The sequence below is a fragment of the Osmerus mordax genome, chromosome 4 (genome assembly GCF_038355195.1).
Source record: "Osmerus mordax isolate fOsmMor3 chromosome 4, fOsmMor3.pri, whole genome shotgun sequence".
Taxonomy (NCBI): Eukaryota; Metazoa; Chordata; class Actinopteri; order Osmeriformes; family Osmeridae; genus Osmerus; species Osmerus mordax.
Genome location: NC_090053.1, coordinates 21,804,034 through 21,831,332, shown reverse-complemented (window position 1 = coordinate 21,831,332; position 27,299 = coordinate 21,804,034). Strand labels below are relative to the sequence as shown.

Genomic DNA, 27,299 nt, shown 5'->3' with positions numbered 1-27,299 from the left:
ATGCAGGGTTGGGCTGAAGTCAGGAGTGTTTTGTAGTGGGATGCAGGGTTGGGCTGAAGTCAGGAGTGTTTTGTAGTAGGATGCAGGGTTGGGCTGAAGTCAGGAGTGTTTTGTAGTGGGATGCAAGGTTGGGCTGAAGTGAGGAGTGTTTTGTAGTGGGATGCAGGGTTGGGCTGAAGTCAGGAGTGTTTTGTAGTGGGATGCAAGGTTGGGCTGAAGTGAGGAGTGTTTTGTAGTGGGATGCAGGGTTGGGCTGAAGTCAGGAGTGTTTTGTAGTGGGATGCAGGGTTGGGCTGAAGTCAGGAGTGTTTTGTAGTGGGATGCAGGGTTGGACTGAAGTCAGGAGTGTTTGCAGGTCAATGGACTCCTGTTTGAACTCGGAGAGTAAATAAGGGTGGAAGCAGTTCTGGTGAGCACAAGAAGACCTGTGACTTGGGGAAGAGGAGACATGATTACCCACGAGCAGACTGCGTCAAATGTCTTGTTTTCTGACGTGGGTGTTTCCCTGTAGGGTTTGTTTACCGGGAAAAGCCTCTTTTCACTCACATCACAAAAAGGCACCAACAAAAGCAGGTACAAAGCCCTGCTGCACTCCACTTAATATAGGTCATGGCCAGTCTTTACAAAGAAGCTACTTTAAAGATGTCATTAAATCTTTGCTAAACATTAACTAGCTGGGGTAAAAAATTAACAAGGATTGCTTAGGTTTACGAAACATTGAAACCACATAAGAAATTATGAAAAGCTTCAGTTGATATAACCATGGACTATACTCACCAGAAACCAGTGTGCTGATTACTCCAAATAGATGTTATTGGGATAATAGCACAAGGTACAGCTATCTGGGTTAGCAAGACATTGTCATGAACCACAATGCGTTGTTGCCTGTACATTTTACAACTGAGTTGTAAAATGAACAGCAAAACAGCAGGAAGCAGGAGAGCTACCAATTGTTGTGTTGTGACAGTAAGGGAAACCTTCTACCCATTGAAAGTTTACAGTGCCAACAGTACATTTACATTTTACATTTAGTCATTTAGCAGACGCTCTTATCCAGAGCGACTTACAGTAAGTACAGGGACATTCCCCCGAGGCAAGTAGGGTGAAGTGCCTTGCCCAAGGACACAACGTCAGTTGGCATGACAGGGAATCGAACTGGCAACCTTCGGATTACTAGCCCGATTCCCTCACCGCTCAGCCAACTGACAGTATGTGGTGTAGTGGCTGTAGTAGATTACTTTGAACAGGCACTGTTCAGCAGGCTGTATGTTCATGGTCATCATGGGAGAGGGAGCACAGTCCACTGCTATACCCTTCAGCCACGTCCTGGATGGAGATGTCTCTGCTGGACCCTTCAGCCACGTCCTGGATGGAGATGTCTCTGCTGGACCCTTCAGCCACGTCCTGGATGGAGATGTCTCTGCTGGACCCTTCAGCCACGTCCTGGATGGAGATGTGTCTGCTGACCCTTCAGCCACGTCCTGGATGGAGATGTCTCTGCTGGACCCTTCAGCCACGTCCTGGATGGAGATGTCTCTGCTGGACCTTCAGCCACGTCCTGGATGGAGATGTGTCTGCTGACCCTTCAGCCACGTCCTGGATGGAGATGTCTCTGCTGACCCTTCAGCCACGTCCTGGATGGAGATGTCTCTGCTGACCCTTCAGCCACGTCCTGGATGGAGATGTGTCTGCTGACCCTTCAGCCACGTCCTGGATGGAGATGTGTCTGCTGACCCTTCAGCCACGTCCTGGATGGAGATGTGTCTGCTGACCCATCAGCCACGTCCTGGATGGAGATGTCTCTGCTGGACCTTCAGCCACGTCCTGGATGGAGATGTGTCTGCTGACCCTTCAGCCACGTCCTGGATGGAGATGTGTCTGCTGACCCTTCAGCCACGTCCTGGATGGAGATGTCTCTGCTGGGCCCTTCAGCCACGTCCTGGATGGAGATGTCTCTGCTGACCCTTCAGCCACGTCCTGGATGGAGATGTCTCTGCTGGGCCCTTCAGCCACGTCCTGGATGGAGATGTGTCTGCTGACCCTTCAGCCACGTCCTGGATGGAGATGTGTCTGCTGACCCTTCAGCCACGTCCTGGATGGAGATGTGTCTGCTGACCCTTCAGCCACGTCCTGGATGGAGATGTGTCTGCTAACTGTACTTGACATCATTTTTCCTCAGAACTGTTCTTCCAAATTGAACACGGCACCAAATCTTCAATACATGGAGAATACATTGTATTAACCAGATTGCTGACCAATAACAGAAGCATAGCCACTAGACGCTTCAAAATTATAATGAACCAAAACTTCATAAATAGCATGATAAACAATGGGCTATTTAAAAATTAGGAATTTTTGCTATCAATTTTTATGTTTTAATGACACACAAACATACCACAATTGCATGAATTACAACATATGAGGTAACATTTCGTTTCCTCATTAACTGCTGTGGAATGGGCAAGTCTTGCGGTCATCGCTCATTTTTATCATGCACGTCAGTCAAAATAGAATCAACCAATCCTCTCGTCTGGGGAGGCGCCTTGAAAGAGACACTGCATTTAAAAAGCCAGTGGAGCGCCGCCAGAGCGCACGATGAACAACAAAGCGTAAAGATGCAGACTTCTCTACAGATGTTGAGTACTTATGAAAAACATTTACTGCTTTACTGTTATGTTGTACATCTGAGTATTTCCGACTGTCTTTACCGTCAGGAGCGTAATAGGTGATATGGCTCACAGCCATAACCGGCACACAGATTAATGCTGGTGAAGGCACCCGGGATTGTCTTGTTAACGGAGAGGATGGCGGATTTGTGGAACCATACAGGCAGCTTATACAACCGATCGGGTATGATCCCGGATCGTTTCAGCAGTTTGGAGGACATAGATATTCCCGCGGACGGTAGTCCAACTTTACGCATCATGATTTCCATAGTGTATTCTGTTGTGTGCGCTGCAGGTTTGGTTGGAAATCTACTGGTCTTTTTCTTGATGAAAGTGAGACGAGGAAGGAAGAGGTCCACGATCAACTTTTTCATACTTAACCTGGCCATGACAGACTTCCAGTTCGTCCTGACCTTGCCTTTTTGGGCGGTGGACACAGCCATGGACTTTAGCTGGCCATTTGGAAATGCAATGTGTAAGATAATTTCCTCAGTCACTGTTATGAACATGTACGCAAGCGTGTTCTTTCTGACTGCTATGAGTGTTACTCGCTACTGGTCTGTTGCCTCGGCTCTGAAAGACCGCACGCGGAACAGATACTGCTCGGTGAGATGGGTGAGCGCAGTGCTCTGGGTCTCGGCCACCGTGGCCACCGCGCCAACTGCTATATTCTCCACAGTGACAAACGTCGCTGGTGAAAAACTATGCCTTCTCAGATTTCCAGAAGGCCATTACTGGTTGGCTCTGTACCACTTACAGAAAATCCTCGTTGCCTTCGTTTTTCCTATGTTCATTGTCTCAGTTTGCTATTTACTGCTTCTCCGGTTCGTTCGTTTAAGGAGCATGAACAACAACCACATAAAAAGGAGGTCTAGAGTCACTAAATCTGTAACCATTGTTGTCCTTTCCTTTTTTTTGTGCTGGATGCCAAATCATGCTATTACATTCTGGGGCGTTTTGGTGAAATTCAATGTTGTTAATTGGGACAAGTCGTATTATATTGTTCACACATATGTTTTCTCTGTGACGGTTTGCCTTGCGCATGCCAACAGCTGCTTGAACCCAGTGTTGTACTGCCTTATGCGAAGAGAGTTCAGAAAAATGCTGAAGGATTTATTTTGGCGAATGTCTTCACCGGTGATGTCAAACTCCTGTCAAGTGCGGCCGTTTTCTGGAACTCTTAAAATGGACCAAGATGATACCCAGATAGTTATCCCTTTGAATGTCATGGAAACCGACCAGTGTCAACTATCCATTGAAAACGGACCATGTGAATCTTCCGTGGTCAACCAGCTCCGTAGGTAACTTGATTTGGCGCGCAGAAAACGGACTGGGATTATTTACAATGCAAAGGACTTTCGATGATCACGTGTACTAGGGTACCAAACTACACTTTCTCGAACTTTTTTGTTTTTAATGTGATCAAATGACACCTGTGCCAAATTGCGCAAAGGACACATGCGCCGCGCTTTGCCGCGCTGTTTCCTGACCGTTCTACTGTATGCTTAAGCTTCTTCGCAGCGTGTAGTTGTCATACTTTGGCTCGAGTAAAACGAAATTTCAAAAAATCTTCAGTTACCTTTCATGAGAAGAATTATGATAAGATGTTGTTTAAGTCCACGCCCAAGTGTGTTTTAAGGCTATACGTGTTTTGGGGGGGCTGTATTTTTAATGGCCACTTCGACCGTAGGCCTAATGTTCCTGTGAAATTCTTTACATATTCACAGTATTCTATTCTAATCACATTCAGTGCTTTGCGTAGTTGTGGCTGTACACGTGCAAGGACATTAACACATTGTTGATCACGCACTCACTGCGACTAAACACCGCAAAACCACACTTATGGTTGTGCAATTGAGCTAAAAAAAAACACGTTGAATGTTGTAAGTATTAAACTGATTTAGGCCTCTTCATGAAACATTCGTAAACATTTGTGACGTTCATGTTTTTTACATTTTATGTGACAGGTGCCTGTGAAACAAATATTGTGTAAACGAATGTAAAAACTGCCAAGAGCAAGGGGTGAATAAAATAATTTCCAGGATTGCGTTTGCTTTTATGACTCAATACAATACGCTGTGATGCGTTGTAGACTACCTGCTCCTGTGTATCTCTACCATGGATATTCACGCGCAAACATGCAAATAAAGGAATCACTGTAATCACTTAGTCTACCAATACACGTGACAGCTCGAAAGGGTCAGTGGACATTTATTAGGTAATGTCTATTACACGTAGATTATACAATTTCATCTGTGCAATACATGCCGTGTACACACTACCAATACATGCCGTGGACACACTACCACAAGTGCAGGAACATGCCATGGGCTAGTAAGGCAAACAATCGTTCATCTGAAACCTCTTATGCTTGACAAGAAAATGAGATAAATCGTGGAGAAATTGTGGTGTAATCAATGTAGTCATTGAACATTGGAAATTAAGCTTGAACGCCTTAAGCCAATTTCTCGTCTAACAGACAATAATGTATCTTTAGACCATGAATTGGTCTTGTTTAAATAAGTCGTTTTCTTTCAAGGAATGTGTTTTTCTGAATATTTCTAGCTGATACAGTAAAATAACAGGTCTAACTATCTCCGACATTGACAGCAGAATGATAATCCAGTGCATCACAATAAATACAATTAGTTCAGTATATAATTACAGTAATTGTATCAACAAAAAACTATATTTTGTGGCTTGACAGTTCACCCTACACATTAGCATCCTGACAAAGCCAGAGTTAATAAACATAACAGCCCCCAGCAGCAGCGTGTGCATGACTCCATCCTGACAAAGCCAGAGTTAATAAACATAACAGCCCCCAGAGCAGCGTGTGCATGACTCCAGGGGCTCTTGTTGTTCTGCTATGCTGCTAATCAGGGCAGTCGCTGCCCATGAGGTATCAGAGTTTCGGACCTCAGTTAAAACACAAAATTATTTATTTAAACACTGCTCTGATCTCAATATCCAGATGTCCCAAAGCTGTGGTGTGGATGGAACTCTCTAAATCTCAGACAGCCTGCTAGTAATAATGAATTGTTGGGGGTCAAAGGGTCATATTTATATTACAAATCGTAAGATGAAATATACAAATGAAAGAAATATGTAAGACTAGGGCAAACAAAATCTTCTATATTACTCCATGACTGTCCCTTTTTCATAAGTTTAGTTGGAATGCTTGAGGGATATCAGACCTCTTCTTGCTTAAAACACACTTTTCTTGCTTAAAACACACTGTTTCTTGCTTAAAACACACTGCTTTTTGCACTGCATTACAACATGGTATCTTGTACATTTGTATTTTTTGTAATATTTGTATTTTTATATTGTAATTTACGGCAACTTATATTTTATTTTATTGTATATTTAATTATATTCTAATCCCACTTAGTACTGCTAGTTTATGTACCCTTAGTATAGTTAGTCCACATATTTAAATTTTAGGTATATGTTTATTGTATGCACCTTCCTGCCAAAGCAAATTCCTTGTCTGTGCAAACTTTCATGGCGAATAAATCCCATTCTGATTCTGATTCTCTCCAGGCACGAGGCTCTCTTCATCTGTTACAAAACCTGTGAAGGTGTGGGACTGGTATACCTGCAGTGCACATGGTGAGACACCAGATGGCAATGCAAGCCCTAGAAACATGACAAACAGGAACTAAAGCAGATATATTTACATTTAGTCATTTAGCAGACGCTCTTATGCAGAGCGACTTACAGTAAGTACAGGGACATTCCCCCCGAAGCAAGATTTATGTGTACTCTGAGGTGTTGACAGCCTGTGTTAACAGATGAGTTAGTCATTAAGGTGCCTCTTAAAGGGAGGTGATGTGATCATAGGAACTTGTGCTAAAAATAATTACATAGTTAAAATCCAAACAACATAGTCCCTTTATGAATATCTGTGAAACAGATACTGTATGTTTTCTAGTTGTACATCATAAACATTTATAAATGGTTTTAGTTTAAACCAGGCACAAAAGTATTATGTTTACCATGCAAGTCTTTTCTTAAATATATACTTTAACACAGACAATTCTACCCGGTTAGCACACAGTCTGTCTTCAGTAGAGACCTGAGGTTTGTCCTGCCTGTCTCTCGGTCAATACTTTGCTGATGGTCGGGTCACTGCCTTGGCAAACTCCTCATAGTTGATTCGCCCATCAGCTCCGACACCCGCCTCCTTTAGCAGGTCGTCCACTGCGGACAGGCAGAAAGGGCTGTCAGTCAAGTCAATATACTGTATGTGACCTAGCTGATTGATAACGTCACTCTACAGTTTTACAACAAAATCATCTAAGTTGTAAAGGTGGATTCTGAGACTATAAGGTATGTGGCATAATTGGCATAGATCAATCCTAATTAGCATATTAAATCTTGCCGTATATCTTCTCAAAAACCAACATTGTAATATCCATAGTTTCTTCATTTTATTATATTGATATGGGCTCTTGTTATATAGACAGAGATATGTCATTTTCTACCCAGTGTGTGTTCCTCCTGTCCTGTACTGGGAAGAAAGCTGTCTGACCCAAACATCACACAATCTACTAGGACTGCCTTTAGTATACATCTGCCTGCTGTTCTGTACAGCAGCTGGAGTTTCTTATCTTTTTATAAGTAAAATAAAATAATCTCTCTGACCTGTGTTTCAGAGACACTGCAGCATACGGTTATCTGTTCATGATCCTCGAGTCGTATTTCTAGTCTGGTGTTACTCTCTCCTCACCCAGCTGACTGATAAATACGTATAAACTTGGTTTCTTCAGTCACCCTCAGAAACAGCACTGAAACAGGGAGCATCTCTCTTCCTCACCTCGTTAGTTTGCGAGAGGCCCTGTGTCACTGGGGGTGACGTCATCACTGAATATGGCTTCAGGACATTTGTCAAGTTGCAAGGTTTGAAACAATAAGCAGTCCCCATTTAACAATGTTGTCACTAGAGGTGTTGCTATGAGGTTTAATGGTAGTTAATGCACCATAAGTGTTGCCTGGGGTTTCCTTTGAATTAAAGCCAGAATAAACAATACATGACTTGAACAGTTACTAAATCATGGATTTAAATACAATTCTGTGTCAAAAATGCAAAAAATACCAGACACATGAAACTAAGGTGACAGGTCTAGTTACTTTGAAGGGAGAAGGTGGGATATTATGGTTTAAATCATTTGGAATAGAAGCTCAAATAGCTATCTTCGCAACACTTGCCTACACCAGCTTTAATTAGGATTCCTCCGGTAGGAGGGAACCTATTGTTTTTGTTAGTAAAAGTCCTTGGCCCGATTTTTTCCCAAATTTGGCCCAATGATACAACAGGTCATTCACTCATAGGGAGTCAGGTGGCTGAGCAGTTAGGGAAGCGGGCTAGTAATCAGAAGGTTGCCAGTTCGATTCCTGGCCGTGCCAATTGACATTGTGTCCTTGGGCAAGGTACTACTTGCCTCGGGGGAATGTCCCTGTACTTACTGTAAGTCGCTCTGGATAAGAGCCTCTGCTAAATGACTAAATGTAAAATGTCACTTCTCCAAGACCGATAATGGCCCACGTACGCCCATAGGTGGCGCTATAATCCACGCCCAAAGTCTACGTAATTTCCCCTGTGCACCATTACTCCAAAATGCCTGGAAATTGGCATACTTGCCTTATTTCTCATGGGGAACAAAAATGCCTCAAGATCCCATAAGGTCCCCCATGATAGATTTTGCTGTACTGCAAATTTGGTACAACCTTCAAAACCATTCTCCTCATTTACATTTAGTCATTTAGCAGACACTCTTATCCAGAGCGACTTACAGTAAGTACAGGGACATTCCCCCCGAGGTAAGTAGGGTGAAGTGCCTTGCCCAAGGACACAACGTCATTTTGCACGGCCGGGAATCGAACTGGCAACCTTCAGATTACTCGCCCGATTCCCTAACCGCTCAGCCACCTGACTCCTCATGAACCATAGATCCAATCGATTTGAAATGTGTTACAGATGTGTAGAATACATGTATTTATATGGGGTGAAATGGAATAAGAAATGCAATACAAAATGGCTGATAGGGGTGTATTTGTGTAAATGTCCACATTCCCTCAATATCTTTGTGTTAATAAATCCATTATAATTTTGACTGATGGTTTTTCAAACCTAATAGGGTTCAAGATGACATCACTCTGAAGTACCATAAACAATTTCACCTTGGTATGTCAAAAGATCATTGAATTAGAGCTGTTTCAACCTTGGCTGAATCTAACAACACTTACCACAGGAGAAACAGCTTACTTTTTCATACAGTAACTGAACATGACAATATCCAGCACTGAGAATAGCTCAATGGGCTGAGACAGTGTACTGTAAAGTGCAAAGTCACAGGTTCAAATCCAGCCACAGTCTTTGACCTGAACTTTGAGTTCGAATCTCCATTCAGCCTGTTGTTGTTTGCCAAACATGAAGTAATTTTGCTCTCTTGTTGTTCAACTCTTGATCTTCTACAATGTACATTTTTATAATATTTTGCGGAATAACCCGCATTGCTGCTTGCAGCTATATTTATTACTATTATTATTACTATCACAAAACGGATACTCATGATAATGTGTTGTGGAGGTACAGATCCTCATGATAGGGTGTTGTGGAGGTAGTGATCCTCATGATAGTGTGTTGTGGAGGTAGTGATCCTCATGATAGTGTGTTGTGGAGGTAGAGATTCTCATGATAGTGTGTTGTGGAGGTAGTGATCCTCATGATAGTGTGTTGTGGAGGTAGTGATCCTCATGATAGTGTGTTGTGGAGGTAGAGATCCTCATGATAGTGTGTTGTGGAGGTAGTGATCCTCATGATAGTGTGTTTTGGAGGTACAGATCTTCATGATAGTGTGTTGTGGAGGTAGAGATCCTCATGATAGTGTTTTTTTTTGAGGTACAGATCCTCATGATAGTGTGTTTTGGAGGTACAGATCCTCATGATAGTGTGTTGTGGAGGTAGAGATCCTCATGATAGTGTGTTGTGGAGGTAGAGATCCTCATGATAGTGTGTTGTGGAGGTAGTGATCCTCATGATAGTGTGTTGTGGAGGTAGAGGTCCTCATGATAGTGTGTTGTGGAGGTAGAGATCCTCATGATAGTGTGTTGTGGAGGTAGTGATCCTCATGATAGTGTGTTGTGGAGGTAGAGATCCTCATGATAGTGTGTTGTTGAGGTAGTGATCCTCATGATAGTGTGTTGTGGAGGTAGTGATCCTCATGATAGTGTGTTGTGGAGGTAGAGATCCTCATGATAGTGTGTTGTGGAGGTAGTGATCCTCATGATAGTGTGTTTTGGAGGTACAGATCTTCATGATAGTGTGTTGTGGAGGTAGAGATCCTCATGATAGTGTGTTTTGGAGGTACAGATCCTCATGATAGTGTGTTTTGGAGGTACAGATCCTCATGATAGTGTGTTGTGGAGGTAGAGATCCTCATGATAGTGTGTTGTGGAGGTAGAGATCCTCATGATAGTGTGTTGTGGAGGTAGTGATCCTCATGATAGTGTGTTGTGGAGGTAGAGGTCCTCATGATAGTGTGTTGTTGAGGTAGTGATCCTCATGATAGTGTGTTGTGGAGGTAGTGATCCTCATGATAGTGTGTTGTGGAGGTAGAGATCCTCATGATAGTGTGTTGTGGAGGTAGTGATCCTCATGATAGTGTGTTGTGGAGGTAGACATCCTCATGATAGTGTGTTGTTGAGGTAGTGATCCTCATGATAGTGTGTTGTGGAGGTAGTGATCCTCATGATAGTGTGTTGTGGAGGTAGAGATCCTCATGATAGTGTGTTGTTGAGGTAGTGATCCTCATGATAGTGTGTTGTGGAGGTAGTGATCCTCATGATAGTGTGTTGTGGAGGTAGAGGTCCTCATGATAGTGTGTTGTGGAGGTAGTGATCCTCATGATAGTGTGTTGTGGAGGTAGTGATCCTCATGATAGTGTGTTGTGGAGGTAGAGGTCCTCACCCTCCCGGTCAGTGAGTTTCTCCCCCAGCCCGGTGAGCTTGGCCCTCAGCTCTGGCGCCAGGATGAAGCCTCTCCTCTGCTTGTCTGTCATCTTCATGGCCTCCAGGATCTCCTGGCAGGGCTGCTCCTGCTGGTGCTGCCGGTGCATGATGCTGAGGAACGTGGAAAAGTCTAGCTCCCCAGCCTTGTCTGGCACCAGAGGAACAAGCAAATGTGTCAACAATGTGTAACATACTCATATATGATACATACCAAGACATGATATATTGATATATTGAATTATGAGACATGATGTGCATGGGGGGGAAAAGTACTTCAACCAAAGCATTAGCAAACTGTTTGTGAAGTAATACATTCAGTGCAGTCTTTGAAGTAACAAAGTTTAATAACGAAGATAAATGAAATTTTCCTGACAGACAGAAAAGTATCTCACCTATCATATGGCTCTGCAGGTGTCTGTCTATCTCAGTGAAGGTTGGACAGGCTCCTAGGCAGCGCATAACTGTGATCAGGTCTTTCGCTTCGATTTTACCCTTGTGCTTTTTATCATACAGTGAGAAGCATTCCTTGAACTCTGTGGGAGAGAGTCTGCAGTCAAGATTTACAAGCCAGGGCTACTGTGTGTTGAGCAGTAGGGGAGGATAATACAAATTGTGTACTAAAAGTATACTGAACTTGGTGGTACTTTCCCTCAAAAACAGTCTTTGCCCACAGTGCATGAGGGATTAGAGTAGGCCGACCAAGTTGTGTGGTCTCAGCGCACTCACCCAATCAAAGTGAAGCATGATCCGCCACAGAACACTTTATTGATTAGTGACTTAATTCATGAATATCTTCCATCAGTTGCCTTTGAGAACTAAGCTACTAGTCTGAAAGCAGGCCCCACCTGACAATGTAACGTTGAAGAGCTGCACTTTATACACAAAGACATTTTCTTGCAAACAGTTATGAATAAAAAGTGAAGCTTTATGCGGCCTCTGGGAACAAAGCACAAAGAGTCTTTGTAACGTGTGCAGGCAAACGGAAAATTAATTAAGCTGAATACGTGTCACAGACGATCAACGTCTCGCTTCAACAGGCTATTACTTTACTCAATTCTGAGCAATTCTTGCTCCGTGTACTGCGAATGTCCATGTAATTGATTGATTATTTGGCAAATAACCTTCAAATTATGTCTATATACGGAAGGTTGCTGTGCGTAATTATTAGGAGTTCAACACCGGTTTGATTTGATGTGGGACCATTATACATTGGTTAAGGCTATAGTCCACACAGTGCATTATTTCACCAGGGAATAACCCTCAATAGTTCAAGATTAATTTCGCACATGTTAAATAAATTATACTGTATCCTGCTTTGCGTATAGTGTATCTGCGGCGCAGAAAGAGTCAATTTACCATTTATCTGATCGTGCGTCAGGAACTTTGCCTGGAACAAAGTAAGAGAACATTTTCAAACGAAGGAATGGCATATTAATATCCACAATAACCTATGTAAAATATTATAACTTGTCACAGATAATTCACCAAACGTAGGCCTACTTACCATTGTGGTCAGTGCTCAATGCTTCCGTCTTTGCCAGCGTATGCACTACTTTTATTTTGAAGTTTACGAAATTGATACTGCGCGTTACCATGAATAGGTACACCATTACGGACACTACGTGTCCACCATCCACCATCCCTGAACTTAATGAGAACTTAGTCTTAGGTGCTGAATGTGAGACTAAAGTTGATGACTATCAATCTTGATCTCACATCCACACATTTGTCTTTCAGCTCTACTATTTCTTAATTTTATATGTGATTATAATATAAAAGGTTATTGTACCTTTCTAGTGTTATTGGAGTGGATAATAAGCCTTCGATTAATTTGAAATGTCTGTTAGGGTGTGCATATATTTAATAAGATGGGTCAATTAATATATAGGCCAAATAGAGATATCTGAAAGCAGGAAGGTTTAATATTTCAAAAATCTTGGAACATCCTCATCAACCGTCCCCCTCTAAGTCATCCTCCACAGTGACACATGATAATAAAAGATTAGATGGTTTAATGAATAAAAAAACTTAATATAAGTGTTGAATAAATACCAGAAGACTCACCCTGACTGACCCAGAGTACTGGAGAGTATACATGTGTCTTGGAGGACTTCCGTCATCACATACAAACTATCTTCACAGCCCCCCAAAGCTACCACTCCCTCACATTCAGCTTAACAAGGTTGTCTACATCCCTCTGCAAAATAATTAGTCTGAGATTAATTTTCATCAATAGGTGCCCCTGAACAAAAGAAACGCATTATTCCATAATGTGAGAAGAGGAAGAATATAAGATGTGATAAGAGCGTCTGCTAAATGACTAAATGTAAGAAACTACATGAATCTTTTACATAAATAACATCCAATTACATGATCAACTACAAGATAATTGCATAGATACCCGTTGATACAGTACACATGTTGATGCATACCAAACATGTACACACGTCAAAACAGTCCAGTCCTAAACCAGCGGGTGCCGTCAGAGAGCAGCATCCACACATCCCCCAGGCGTGTGGGGAAAGCTACAGCTCTGACAGAGTAATCCTCTTGCCAGTTCTCCTCTCTCTCCTCCTCCTGCCAGAGCACCAACACAGCAACAGTCACAGTGTTCGTTCAACCCCAGGAGTCTTCAGTTTACTTGTTAAATATAATATGTGTGTATGTGGGTCCACTCCTATCATCATGAACACACAGATATGTGCTGTGAACACTGCAGCACCGACACATGGGCTCTGGACCTGTCCTCCCTGCTAGTGCTGCTGTCTGGTGTGGAGGCTGTAGGAGGGATAACTAGTGCTGCTGTCTGGTGTGGAGGCTGTAGGAGGGATAACTAGTGCTGCTGTCTGGTGTGGAGGCTGTAGGAGGGATAACTAGTGCTGCTGTCTGGTGTGGAGGCTGTAGGAGGGATAACTGCTGCTGTCTGGTGTGAAGGCTGTAAGAGGGATAACTAGTGCTGCTGTCTGGTGTGGAGGCTGTAAGAGGGATAACTAGTGCTGCTGTCTGGTGTGGAGGCTGTAGAAGGGATAACTAGTGCTGCTGTCTGGTGTGGAGGCTGTAGGAGGGATAACTAGTGCTGCTGTCTGGTGTGGAGGCTGTAAGAGGGATAACTAGTGCTGCTGTCTGGTGTGGAGGCTGTAGAAGGGATAACTAGTGCTGCTGTCTGGTGTGGAGGCTGTAGGAGGGATAACTAGTGCTGCTGTCTGGTGTGGAGGCTGTAGAAGGGATAACTACTGCTGCTGTCTGGTGTGGAGGCTGTAGGAGGGATAACTAGTGCTGCTGTCTGGTGTGGAGGCTGTAGGAGGGATAACTAGTGCTGCTGTCTGATGTGGAGGCTGTAGAAGGCCCAGGGCTCAGGGACATAGATCACTCCAGGGTGCTTCTTCCTCAGGGCCTGGTCGCTCCACAGGCAGGCCACCCAGACGGCCACTAGCCCCAGAGCCACGGAGAAGCTGGAGAGGAGGAAGAGGCCGTTGCTGTCTGGAACCAAGCCCTTCTGTTTCTGGTGCATCACCGTGGCGGTCATGGCAAAGAAGGTGAAGATGAAGAGGATGAAGATCTGGCCCTGGGTGATCAGGTACCTGGGGCAGGAGACAGGGGATAACAGACTTCTGTTTGCTTCTCTTCTTGAGTCTGCATCTCAACCTGTAGCTTACAAAGTCTCATCACGGAGGGATGGAGAGGGGAGCAGGATGTAAACAAAGCCCAGAGTTCATTCCAGAGGGAACAATAATGAATCTAGTGAAGACTTGGTATTTTTAACCTCTTTCCCAAATCTAATACGCCTATCACAAGCTAACACTAGAAAGGTAAATAAAGGTTTCATAGAAAACTCAAGCCTTTGATTGAACTTTTTGTCCAACACCTCAGTGGGATACCTTGTTCAATATGTCTTCCATTGTTTCATTTATGACTTTAGGGAGACCTGAGAAAGTAATTACCGTGCACCACCTGTGCAATCTTCTTGATACAAAGTTTATAAATTATTCTACAGCCACAGGGTTGGCCTGAGGGACTGAATCATTCTACAGTAAAACACCACACACACCTGAAGCAGTAAAACACCACACACACCTGAAGCAGTAAAACACCACACACACCTGAAGCAGTAAAACACCACACACACCTGAAGCAGTAAAACACCACACACACCTGAAGCAGTAAAACACCACACACACCTGAAGCAGTAAAACACCACACACACCTGAAACAGTAAAACACCACACACACCTGAAGCAGTAAAACACCACAGACACCTGAAGCAGTAAAACACCACACACACCTGAAGCAGTAAAACACCACACACACCTGAAGCAGTAAAACACCACACACACCTGAAGCAGTAAAACACCACACACACCTAAAGCAGTAAAACACCACACACACCTAAAGCAGTAAAACACCACACACACCTGAAGCAGTAAAACACCACACACACCTGAAGCAGTAAAACACCACACACACCTGAAGCAGTAAAACACCACACACACCTGAAGCAGTAAAACACCACACACACCTGAAGCAGTAAAACACCACACACACCTGAAGCAGTAAAACACCACACACACCTAAAGCAGTAAAACACCACACACACCTGAAGCAGTAAAACACCACACACACCTGAAGCAGTAAAACACCACACACACCTAAAGCAGTAAAACACCACACACACCTGAAGCAGTAAAACACCACACACACCTGAAGCAGTAAAACACCACACACACCTGAAGCAGTAAAACACCACACACACCTGAAGCAGTAAAACACCACACACACCTGAAACAGTAAAACACCACACACACCTGAAGCAGTAAAACACCACAGACACCTAAAGCAGTAAAACACCACACACACCTGAAGCAGTAAAACACCACACACACCTGAAGCAGTAAAACACCACACACACCTGAAGCAGTAAAACACCACACACACCTAAAGCAGTAAAACACCACACACACCTAAAGCAGTAAAACACCACACACACCTGAAGCAGTAAAACACCACACACACCTGAAGCAGTAAAACACCACACACACCTAAAGCAGTAAAACACCACACACACCTGAAGCAGTAAAACACCACACACACCTGAAGCAGTAAAACACCACACACACCTGAAGCAGTAAAACACCACACACACCTAAAGCAGTAAAACACCACACACACCTGAAGCAGTAAAACACCACACACACCTGAAGCAGTAAAACACCACACACACCTAAAGCAGTAAAACACCACACACACCTGAAGCAGTAAAACCCCACACACACCTGAAGGGGCCCAAGCACACAGCTCCCCCACGCCAGCACCTTGCACACAGGTCTAGATCATTGTTTTGGCTCAGTGGGGTAAAAAATAAATAAACACACTGGTTTAACAAGATGTGTAAGGCATGAGATCAAAAGGGTTTGAGAAACGGACCAGTAGTAGAGCGCGCTGAGAGGGAGCATGACCCAGGCCGCAGCCGGCATCCCCCTCTCCTCGCTGGCTAGGGTGAAACAGCCGGTGAAGTAGAGGAAGAGGATGAGGAACAAGGGAACGAACCTGCACAAAAGAAAGAACATGTTCATGTTTATTTTCTTGACGAGGATATTTCTGAATTGGAGTTCTATAAAACAAAACAGGGATTTATAATTTAAGATAATCTGCTGTTTTAATGGACGCTGTTAATTACATTTTCATCATTAGTGGGAACAATAAAGATACTACAAATCAAAAGGGCACGATAGTCTCTTCTTTCTTACCACATCGAATGGCCGAGATTTTCATTGTAATAATACAGAAGTTCAAATGACTCTATCTGTGAATGTACAAGTACAAACACAAAGCATGCATGTGAAACCACTTTTTAAAACTTGGATTAGAACAGTGACAAAGCAAAAGACTGCAAAAACCCTTGTGACACAGTGTAGTAAGGCATGCAGCATATCTTACTTCCAACAACAACTGACTCTCAAAGTGCTACTGACATATAGCCATGTAGAATAGCTGGTATGATATTTATCACTTTCACACTCCTTGACATCTACTCCTCCACAGTATGGCAGCTATAGAGATGACATCAACAGGTGGGTGATACCAGAGAGGCCGGTTTCAGGTTCCTGATGATGGGGTTCTCCCGGACTGGCAGGTGGAGCTGGTATCCACCCAGCAGCAGGCGCTGGAGGACGGAGTCCCCCACCAGGTGCAGGCTGGCGCCCATGACGAAGGTGCTGATGCACAGGTAGACAGCTGCGCAGGGTAGGGTCCTGGGGCTGCGCTCGATCAGCTGAGACAAACAGGCAGACCACCTCAGACCTATTGTCTTGCTTCTCTTTTCACCACTTCAACCTCTCAGCACTCTCTCCATGTTTGTCAGTGCTCTCCCAGCTCTCTCCAGTCCATAGTGAACAGTTTACGTCAGACATGCCAAGTGTTCAATTAAACTGCTACACAGCTGACCTTTTCTTAAATGGCAAGATAGAGAGGAGCTGGAATATGACTCTTCGAATGTCCTAAATCAGGGAAGTGACTGGAGCAAAGCTGTATCTGAAGGGTTGGTGTGGCTCTCACAATAAGAAAATAAATTACGTCTTAAAAATATGTGTAAACTGAACACATACTATAAGTATTGTTTCTGTATGGGTGAACAATATAACAGCATATCAACCTGGGCACAAGCTGCACCCCATATTAATATTCTCTTGCTTTGAACATTTTGTTAGCCTTGTAATAGTTACCTTGAGGAGCAGGAAGGGAGTGATGATATTATAAGCCATGTGGAAATAATCTCCAGCACTGGGCCTGTTCAGGGGGAACCATTCAACTGGGAGGAGAAGCTGAAATGTCAGGGGGGAAGAGATACTCTGAACACACCAATGCCACACTTAGGCTTCCAATGCAGTAAACCTTTCAACATTAAGGTATGATGGCCATAACATGATAATACAGAAAACACAAGTTATCTAACTGTCAATGCAGCTGCACAACTACACAAACTGTTCGGCTGAAGAGAGGGAGGGAGTCAGATGGCTGAGCGGTAAGCCTTCAAGGCACTTCACCCTACTTGCCTCAGGGGGAATGTCCCTGTACTTACTGTAAGTCGCTCTGGATAAGAGCGTCTGCTACATGACTAAATGTAAATAAAGGAGCCATGCTAAGGAGCCATGCTAAGGAGCCATGCAAAGGAGTCATGCAAAGGAGCCATGTTAAGGAGCCATGCTAAGGAGCCATGCTAAGGAGCCATGTTAAGGAGCCATGCTAAGGAGTCATGTTAAGGAGTCATGTTAAGGAGTCATGTTAAGGAGTCATGTTAAGGAGCCATGCTAAGGAGCCATGCTAAGGAGCCATGCTAAGGAGCCATGCAAAGGAGCCATGTTAAGGAGCCATGCTAAGGAGTCATGTTAAGGAGCCATGCTAAGGAGTCATGTTAAGGAGCCATGCTAAGGAGCCATGCAAAGGAGCCATGTTAAGGAGCCATGCTAAGGAGCCATGCTAAGGAGCCATGCTAAGGAGCCATGCTAAAAAGAGGACAGTGGCTCCCAGGCCCCCGTGCTGAGGTGTTGGAAGGGTCAGAGGGGTGAGGGGGGGTCAGAGGTTGCCTGCAGCCTGCCCACCGTGACCACAGGCCTCCCTACGTCCAGCAGCCAGTTCTGCAGTGTGAAGCAGAGCCACAGGTCCAGGTGGAAGTGTCTGGGCAGAGAGCTCTCCAGATCCCTGCACCCGCGCCTGGACGGACGACAGGAAACACAGCAGCACATCAGCACATCTGCTCACTCAGCACAGAAACAGTATCACAACAAAAGGTCATTTATGTCATTAGAGCATAGGCAGCGCTGGTTAAGGTTGATAGTGGTATTGAGTGATGAGTTTTTGACTTCCAATCAGGCATATGTATTTTACTTTATACTCCCTGATAAAAAAATACAGGCCATAGATCAACCAGTGCGCTCCCATTCCTGTTGATTGTACACTGTGGGACCATGAGGGCATGGTCCCACAGTCATATAGTGGGACCATGCCCTTAGAATTCCGAGTTCAAGTTCAAAGTACAGCCCATGATGTAAAGAGCATGGGGGGAATAATGCATTGATGGTTTCTGTGCTGGCAGAGAGCGTGTTAGACTCCTTCACTCCTCCAGCCATCTGTTGCCAGTTAATCCCATCTGTCCTGCCTGACTAACATTAACATGGTCAGAAGACAACAACAAAAACATTAGACTCTGAACCGCAAATGCAGATGATAAAGCCCTCTCTCCCCCCCTATCTCTCCCGCCCCTCTCTCTTTCTCTCCCCTTACTTTCTCTCCCTCTCTATCTCCCTCTCTCGCTCTCCCCCTCTCTCTACCATTCTCCCCCACTCTCTCTGTCTCCCCTCTCTTTCTCTCCCCCTCTCTCTCTCCCCCTCTTTCTCTCTCCCCCTCTTTCTCTCTCTCCCCCCCTCTCTCTCTCCCCCTCTCTCTCTCCCCTTCTCTCCGTCTCCCTCTCTCTTTCCCTCCCTCTCCCCTTCTCTCCGTCTCCCTCTCTCTTTCCCTCCCTCTCCCCTTCTCTCCGTCTCCCTCTCTCTTTCCCTCCCTCTACCCTTCTCTCCGTCTCCCTCTCTCTTTCCCTCCCTCTCCCCTTCTCTCCGTCTCCCTCTCTCTTTCCCTCCCTCTCCCCCTCTTTCTCTCCCCCCCCTCTCTCTCCCTCTCCCCCTCTCTCTCTCTCCCGCTCTCTTTCCCTCCCTCTCCCCCTCTCTCCGTCTCCCTCTCTCTTTCCCTCTCTCTCTTTCAGCTGCTGTGTATGACTCGGTCACTCTTCACACCTCTGCCATCACTTGTTCAGACTGCGCTGCAGCCACAGAGAGCAAGCTCTGCTGTAAGAGGTCCAATGCTGCCCTCAGCAGTGGTTTAGGGAGACGACAGAGTGTTTGATCCTGGCAGCAACCGTCTGTCCTCCCAAACCCTGACTGGCTCGCTGGCACCGGCAGCTGAAGCTTATCCGATTTGTCTCTCAAATCCCCAGAGAACACGCTTCTCTGCCGGCAGGTTGCTTTTGTAAGCATCCCAGCAGGTACAAGGCAGTGCTTAAGTGGGGATGAGAACAGGGGAGAGGAGGGGAGGGGAATGAATTTATGATGATGGGTATTTAGTAAAGGACACTTATGGAGCAAGTATTGATTGATGTTGTCAAGCAGAGTTCTGGGAACACAGAAACACTGTTGTATAGGAAGTGTGGAAAGACAACGAACAAGATACAACCTAGCCCAGTTAAATGTATGTTTGGCTATTTATATAAATCCATTGGAGTAGATAAATTTGTATTTTTCCAAACCTAGACAAAAAAGATGCTTGCATTGCAGAGTTCTGACGTTTCCGCATGGACGAGTGCATCTGTATTCCGAATGAATCATGAAGATTCCACCGACGTATCGACCAGTCCACTCCTAGTTGGCAGCTTCCCTCCTTCAAACTTGAGAAAGTATGAACAAAATAATAAGAAGGAGTTTAAATAGCTGTAGCCTACCTACTCAGTATGCCTAGTAAGAAATGTAACTCTAATAATGGCGGGAAAATGTGCTAGAAGAACAACCACGGTAACTAAGCGATGACAGTGACACTACATTATATTTTCTGACTCGGAGTCCATCTCACCATCCATCTTCTACGCGCGATTTTCTTAGTTCCCCGTATTACTGGTGGGCTGTAGGCTACTGTTTCTCAAATTTCTGTTACACCGGCGACCAGTTGTGAGGTTAATACTGATTGCTCCACTAGCCTACGGGGAATCGAAATGTAGAGAGGTTTCACCCAGATAAATCTATAATCTGTTTTTAACTCCCTCCCCCTTTTTATCTTAGGGGAATAGTGGCTGGGCTTCAGACCAGCCGAGGTTTATGTAAAATACTGTTAGTTTGATTATATCAAAGGTGGCCTCGTATCAAAATAAAGCTCTGAATTAGGCAACAATACATCTCCAATCCAGATGCTTTTCTTTTTTTTTAAACATTTCCTGTGATGACAACTCTGCGATATTGAAAGCTCTCAGTCCCATTGACACTCAACTGTTGTGCCACTGCTGGAAAACCACGGTGACATACAGACGAAGCACGGATTTTCAAAACGTACTCAGAATGCCTGGGCCTGTTGCTCAGATGTAAGGACTATTGGGGCGGCTGTGGCTCAGTGGGTAGAGAGGGTTGTCTGTTAATCGCAAGGTTCGATCCCCAACTCCTCCTAGGTCATGTGCCGACGTATCCTTAGGCAAGACTCTGATCCCCAAGTTGCTCTCAATGGGCAGGCCAGCGGCTTGCATGGTAGCTCGCTGCTGTCGGTATGTGTGAGTGTGATTATGGGTGAATGAGAGGCAAACATTGTAAAGTGCTTTGAGTGCCGCTAAGGTAGAAAAGCGCTATATAAATGCAGTCCATTTACTATTTAAGGAAAAGGGTTAGTGTTAGCACATATAAACACACGCACACATATAGGCCTACTAACTATGTACTGCACGTAGGCTACCAGGATTTAATTGGTATTCCTTAATAAATGTAGGCTATCAATAAATAAATAACCAACTTGTGAGTGGATTCAACACATCTCTGTTGAATAGTGAAGGCTATTTTGTCTGCATTTCGCTGTTGTCAAAGCCAAAATGTCAAAGTCGTCATGAAGTATTTTACAATTGAGCTAGGCACCAAGAACTGTGCTAGCCTACCAATGCGGTTAATGTAGGCCTATTCATTTCGTGTTTGGGGACAGTGAGGGGCACTGTTGAAAAGAGGGAGGGAACGAGGGATTCGGTGGTAGGAAGATGAATGACTCATGAGACTCAAGTAAGACTGATAATAAAACAGAAGCCAGGTGAGGTGAAATTTTATTGGCATCTAAATTGTATAGCCCTATGCAGGTCCCTGAGATTCCCGTATACCCTTTTGATCTTACACTTGAAACACCTCCATAGCGAACAAGGGTTTTTAAGCCGGTGCCTCGGACTGTCTTGAGATGAGATTGGAATTTGTCTGAGAGACTGTAGAAAAGTAATAATTTAGTTGTTGCTAACGGGTTATCTTTGGCTCGTGGATGTTGTTGCTCTGATGAATGATCCTACAAACAACATATGACGAACTATCTGATCATAACAAATAAATGTATTCAACATTTATTGTGTGCCATTGAGTCCTATAAGATTTTGTGCGGGTGGGTGGTACGGACATCTAAAAACGGACCATTTCCGTTTGGACCACTTTTCAGTCGGAGACAGTTGAGAGCCGAACAATCACTTCCGGCAAATTGTTTGGTTAGCAAAGGTGAAATTAGCTCGGCCCTACATTGAAAATATTTGCATCTGCTAACCAATCTTTATAGTTTATAGTTCACTTTAACGGATTCAACGTGTTCGGAAACAACAATGTAGAGATCGGGATCTTGTTTTTTTATATAATACTTTTCTAACACAATTTTGAACGTCGGTAGCTCACTAGCTTAGCGGCGTTCAGCTTCAGCTGTCTGACTCGAGCTAGAAGTTGGCTCGACGGTAACCAACTAGCTAGCTACCAACAAGGTGAAGGGACCCCCAAAACAAAAGTTATATTGGAAAAGTTATTGCACAGTTAAGAAACAATAGTTAGCTGCTACACAACACACCACTGGCTGCTTTTAAATTTGAGAAAACATTATTTTAAGCCAAACCATTTGTAAAAGAACTGAGATTTTCATGTGAGCGCTAGAGGTAGTTTAGGTATATTAATGGGAGGCGGGTTGAGTGCATCTTGTCGGCGACACTTGCGAAGGAGTAGGTTTCGGCGACCTGCCAGGCTTGAATGGAGTCGCTGGCTGGCTACGTTTATAAAGCGGCCGGCGAAGGTCGCGTCTTGACGCTGGCGGCTCTTCTCCTCAACCACTCCGAGTCTGAGACTCGGTATCTGCTGGGCTACGTGACCCACCTCGCCGGCCAAAGATCCACTCCTCTCATCATCGCAGCTCGAAACGGACACGACAAAGTTGTGCGGCTGCTTCTGGACCACTATAAAGTAGACACTGAACAGACGGGAACAGTCAGATTTGACGGGTGAGTTTTGACTTCGCTAATAATGTGTTCTTGTATGTACTATTAAAACATGACTGTAATCATGATGCTAAGATTTGACGTAAAGGGGGGAGGGGAGTCAGGAATGACCAGTTCTGCCGCTGTGCTCTCTTCAGGTATGTGATAGATGGAGCCACAGCCCTGTGGTGTGCGGCTGGCGCGGGGCACTTTGAGGTAGTCCGGCTGCTTGTGACCCACCTGGCCAACGTGAACCACACCACCGTCACCAACTCCACCCCTCTGAGGGCAGCCTGTTTCGACGGGCGCCTGGACATCGTCCGCTACCTGGTGGATCACAACGCCAACATCGGCATCGCCAACAAGTATGACAACACCTGCCTGATGATCGCAGCCTATAAAGGTCACACGGACGTGGTGCAGTTCCTGCTGGCGAAGGGGGCCGACCCCAACGCCAAAGCCCACTGCGGCGCCACCGCGCTGCACTTTGCCGCCGAGGCCGGCCACCTGGACATCGTCAAGGAGCTGGTAAGTTGCCATGCCGCCATGGTGGTCAACGGCCACGGCATGACTCCTCTGAAGGTGGCGGCTGAGAGCTGCAAGGCGGACGTGGTGGAGCTGTTGCTGCTGCATGCTGACTGTGAGCCGCGGAGCCGCATCGAGGCGCTGGAGCTGCTGGGGGCGTCCTTCGCCAACGACCGCGAGAACTACGACATCCTGAAGACCTACCACTACCTGTTCCTGGCCATGCTGGAGCGCTGCCGAGACCTTGCCAACCCCATCCCCAAGGAGCCCGGCCCGGCCGTGGAGGCGTACGGGGGCCGGGGCGAGTGCTCCACCCCCCAGGAGCTGGAGGCCATCCGGGGGGACCGCGACGCACTGCACATGGAGGGGCTGATGGTGCGCGAGCGCATCCTGGGCTCGGACAACATCGACGTGTCGCACCCCATTATCTACCGCGGCGCCGTGTACGCAGACAACATGGAGTTCGACCAGTGCATCAAACTGTGGCTGCACGCGCTGCAGCTCAGGCAGAAGGGAAACCGCAACACCCACAAGGACCTGCTGCGCTTCGCCCAGGTCTTCTCCCAGATGGTGCACCTGAAGGAGGCGGTGTCGGCGGGGGCAGTGGAGCAGGTGCTGCGCTGCTGTGTGCTGGAGGTGCGGAGGAGCATGGCACGCGTGGAGACGGCCCCGGAGGCAGAGCTGCCCGCCACCATGGACAGCTACGAGTCCAACCTGTTCACCTTCCTCTACCTGGTCTGCATCTCCACCAAGACGCTATGCGGGGATGAGGAGCGCGGACGCATCAACAAGCAGATCTACAACCTGATCCAGCTGGACCCGCGCTCCCGCCAGGGAAGCTCCCTGCTGCACCTGGCCATCAGCTCCAACACGCCCGTGGACGACTTCCACACCAACGATGTGTGCAGCTTCCCCAGCGCCCAGGTCACCAAGCTGCTGCTGGACTGCGGCGCCCAGGTCAACGCCATCGACAACGAGGGGAACAGCCCGCTGCACATCATTGTTCAGTACAACCGGCCAATCAGCGACTTCCTGACACTGCACGCTATCATCATCAGCCTGGTGGAGGCGGGGGCGCACACGGACATGACCAACAAGCAGAAGAAGACTCCGCTGGATAAGAGCACCACAGGTGTGTCGGAGATCCTGCTGAAGACCCAGATGAAGATGAGTCTGAAGTGTCTTGCGGCCCGCGCGGTGAGGCAGCACCAGATCACCTACCACAACCAGATCCCACGCAGCCTGGAGGAGTTTGTGGAGTTCCACTGACGCTCTGCCACACACAGAACCAGTAGAGAAACACCACACAAAATACTCTTAATCACATTTCTTTGTATTGGTATGATGTTTTTTATTGTTATCTAACGAATCTAAACTATGGTTCTGGGTGAAGGTGATACTGATGGAACAGTTTCAAATGCATTTGTTTTATAAATGACAGTTGCTTGTGTCTATTGTGTAAGTATACATTGTGGAAAAACCAGCACTCATAGTAGGTATGGGCCACCATGTCTCTGGTGGTTTTCAAACTGGAGTTTAAATGATTTAATTGGCTGGTGTTTATCTTACTAATCAGTAGGAACTAATATTACAAACTTACTGTGAGGAGTCTGTAATGCAAGTATTCCAAAGAAGCGCAGTGAGCAGGCTGCTGAGATCCAGTCCTCCCAGCAGCAGGGGTGTGGGCTCTGCTGGTACAGTCCTCCCAGCAGCAGGGGTGTGGGCTCTGCTGGTCCAGTCCTCCCAGCAGCAGGGGTGTGGGCTCTGCTGGTCCAGTCCTCCCAGCAGCAGGGGTGTGGGCTCTGCTGGTCCAGTCCTCCCAGCAGCAGGGGTGTGGGCTCTGCTGGTACAGTCCTCCCAGCAGCAGGGGTGTGGGCTCTGCTGGTACAGTCCTCCCAGCAGCAGGGGTGTGGGCTCTGCTGGTCCAGCTGAGACAGCAGCACTGTCGTCTCACTGTCTTCAGCCTTATTGCTGCGCCTGCAGGATGGTGTGCGCCTGCAGGATGGTGTGCGCCTGCAGGATGGTGTGTGCCTGCTTGTTGTGGTTTTACAGACTGCTTGTGTTTGAGCATGTTGGTGTGTGTGAGTGCATGAGAGAGAAAGCGAGAATGAAAGTTAGTTTTACAGACAGAGCAAGCTAAAACAAATGAGGTGCCTCATGGAAAAAGTCAAAGGTGTATGTGTGCGAGTGCATGTGAGTTTAAAAGCCACTTTGTGATCCCATTTGGCAAAGCCATGCCCTCAGATAGCCGTGGGTGTCTGGTGCAGGGCTGTCCACTGTCTGGATCTCTGTCCTGGATGTTCATCACTCACTACACATGACTCTGGTCAGCACAGGTACTGAAGAGGACGTCTGGTATTCTCAAGAGAAACATGCTATCATACCTGCTGGACAGCACTTTGTACTTATTATACTTTCTTTTTTTCCTAACCAATATTTTTAAAAGTTTATTTAAAATGATGTGTTTGGAAATATATTTTGATAACTATTAAGATGTACCTCTTTGAACCTAGATGTGAAATTAGATTCCTTTTACTGATGGGGTAAAAGATGTGCCAGTGATGTGGCTTTGCCCCGGTCAGACGGGGCTTTGCCCCGGTCAGACGGGGCTTTGCCCGGGTCAGAAGGGGGCTTTGCCCCGGTCAGACGGGGGTTTGAATGGGGCTGTTTTAACTGTCGCAGGTCTTGTTTTATTGGCGCATGTGCACCTGAGATCTTTCAAACTGCTCACCTGCTGAAGACAAGCCGGTGTGATGGGAGGGGTTTCTTGATTTGGCTGCGTTGCCTGAGGTGGCCTTAAATGTTGGGCGGTGCTGGTGTTCTGTGTGCCGGTCTCCTGGCGTGAGGAAGCACGTAGAGAGATGGCAGCGACCAGACGCCGGGGAAGACTGAACTTCAGGGCTGATTCTGTTTTGCCAACATGTCCTTCGTCCTCATCAGAGATTGTATCGTCCGTCATTATTTTGTGTTGTTCCAAATCGAACGGTCTGAGATTAAAAGCTAAATCGAAAGAGTTCTGTCCATTTTGGTTTTCCTTCATATGTACTGTGCTCTGAGAACAAATGTTTGTGGCCTTTTATTTTAAGAGGGGAAAGGAAGGGTTCATTTTTTATCTTGGGTTGATGGATTTAGTAACTGTTGTAACTGGCCGAAGAATGTTCTTGTGTCTTGTTATAGAATTAATGAAAACAGTATGAAATGTCTATTGAAAAAAGCTTTAAATTTGCGGTGCTGCCTGATTATATCAAAATTAACCCAAAGATGAACTAGCTAACAGTGTTACTCTTAATTGGTTTACAGTTGTTTTGGGGGGAAATCATTTGCTTTTTATGTCTAAATTGTAAACAATATTGGTTGGTGTCATATTAAAGCTGTTTCCAGATGATTTCCTCCTTGAAATGTTCTCTCCTTCACTCAATCCTGTTTAAATTATTAACTTTTTACTGGATTTTATAAGCCCAGTTGTCTTTTCTGTAATTTACAATGGCATTTGATCAATTTGGAATGTTTTAAGTCTGACGGCACATTACAATTTTAACTAGTGTTCCTGTGTCTTAACTGTTGGGTTGTGGTTTCTAGACTGGTTATTAGACTGAGAAGCGTGGCGCTTTAATATGACACCAAGGCAGCACGTGCACTCAGCTGAGCAGATCAACACCTTCATCTGTTCCAGGGGGAAACCGACATTAGGGGTGGGGGGAAAAATAGATTCACATTTGAATCGCGATTCAGTCTTCTAGCGATTCACATCGATTTACAAATGTAAAAATCTCTCAAATTGTTTTGTAATATAACTTTTTTATTTATGAAAAACATTTTTTTGATTAAACATTGCAAAAAACATTGCAAAAAATCATCTATCGATTCGTGACCCCAACAATCGAATAGTGAGGTACTAAAAGATTCCCACCCCTAACCGACATGCAGTACAGACAAATGTTTCTGTGTCAGGTGAGTTAGGGAGTCAGGTGGCTGAGCGGTTAGGGAGTCGGGCTAGTAATCTGAAAGTTACCGGTTCGATTCCTGGCTGTGCACAATGACGTTGTGTCCCTTGGGCAAGGCACTTCACCCTACTTGCCTCGGGGGAATGTCCC

General features: G+C 45.6%; 4 protein-coding genes across 4 annotated transcripts; 2 read left to right on the top strand and 2 right to left on the bottom strand.

Moving 5' to 3' along the window:
• The first annotated feature begins 2,789 nt into the window (after positions 1 to 2,789).
• rxfp3.3b (relaxin family peptide receptor 3.3b) lies at positions 2,790 to 4,039 on the top strand. The gene has a single exon (XM_067235298.1). It carries the CDS (start codon positions 2,805 to 2,807, stop codon positions 3,969 to 3,971), a length of 1,167 nt encoding a protein of 388 aa, XP_067091399.1. The 5' UTR covers positions 2,790 to 2,804; the 3' UTR covers positions 3,972 to 4,039.
• Positions 4,040 to 6,138: 2,099 nt separating this feature from the next.
• calml4b (calmodulin-like 4b) lies at positions 6,139 to 12,217 on the bottom strand. Its single transcript, XM_067235101.1, has 5 exons — positions 12,187 to 12,217; positions 12,039 to 12,069; positions 11,075 to 11,215; positions 10,642 to 10,830; positions 6,139 to 6,872 (listed from the first exon to the last, which is right to left on the bottom strand). The coding sequence occupies exons 1-5, from the start codon at positions 12,187 to 12,189 to the stop codon at positions 6,775 to 6,777; spliced, it is 462 nt and encodes a 153-aa protein (XP_067091202.1). The 5' UTR covers positions 12,190 to 12,217; the 3' UTR covers positions 6,139 to 6,774.
• A 1,775-nt stretch (positions 12,218 to 13,992) lies between these two features.
• cln6b (CLN6 transmembrane ER protein b) lies at positions 13,993 to 20,018 on the bottom strand. The gene is made up of 7 exons (XM_067235236.1): positions 19,972 to 20,018; positions 18,278 to 18,389; positions 17,402 to 17,500; positions 16,762 to 16,950; positions 16,427 to 16,482; positions 16,104 to 16,226; positions 13,993 to 14,263 (listed from the first exon to the last, which is right to left on the bottom strand). Exons 1-7 carry the CDS (start codon positions 20,016 to 20,018, stop codon positions 13,993 to 13,995), a joined length of 897 nt encoding a protein of 298 aa, XP_067091337.1.
• A 1,936-nt stretch (positions 20,019 to 21,954) lies between these two features.
• fem1b (fem-1 homolog b) lies at positions 21,955 to 26,590 on the top strand. The gene is made up of 2 exons (XM_067235235.1): positions 21,955 to 22,704; positions 22,839 to 26,590. The coding sequence occupies exons 1-2, from the start codon at positions 22,457 to 22,459 to the stop codon at positions 24,472 to 24,474; spliced, it is 1,884 nt and encodes a 627-aa protein (XP_067091336.1). The 5' UTR covers positions 21,955 to 22,456; the 3' UTR covers positions 24,475 to 26,590.
• Positions 26,591 to 27,299: the final 709 nt, after the last annotated feature.

Bases quoted from the DNA above. Each gene is read 5' to 3' on its own strand.
- fem1b (XM_067235235.1), top strand. From the start codon at position 22,457: ATGGAGTCGCTGGCTGGCTACGTTTATAAAGCGGCCGGCGAAGGTCGC. The intron at 22,705-22,838 runs GTGAGTTTTGAC...TGCTCTCTTCAG, and splicing joins GGAACAGTCAGATTTGACGG to GTATGTGATAGATGGAGCCA.
- rxfp3.3b (XM_067235298.1), top strand. From the start codon at position 2,805: ATGGCGGATTTGTGGAACCATACAGGCAGCTTATACAACCGATCGGGT.
- cln6b (XM_067235236.1), bottom strand. From the start codon at position 20,018: ATGCGGAAACGTCAGAACTCTGCAATGCAAGCATCTTTTTTGTCTAG. The intron at 17,501-18,277 runs GTGGGCAGGCTG...CTGACATTTCAG, and splicing joins TAGGGAGGCCTGTGGTCACG to CTTCTCCTCCCAGTTGAATG. The intron at 16,951-17,401 runs GTAACTATTACA...TGTTTGTCTCAG, and splicing joins CTCCCTTCCTGCTCCTCAAG to CTGATCGAGCGCAGCCCCAG.
- calml4b (XM_067235101.1), bottom strand. The intron at 11,216-12,038 runs GTAAATTGACTC...TCTCTCCCACAG, and splicing joins GACGCACGATCAGATAAATG to AGTTCAAGGAATGCTTCTCA. The intron at 10,831-11,074 runs GTGAGATACTTT...CTCTGGTGCCAG, and splicing joins CCTGCAGAGCCATATGATAG to ACAAGGCTGGGGAGCTAGAC.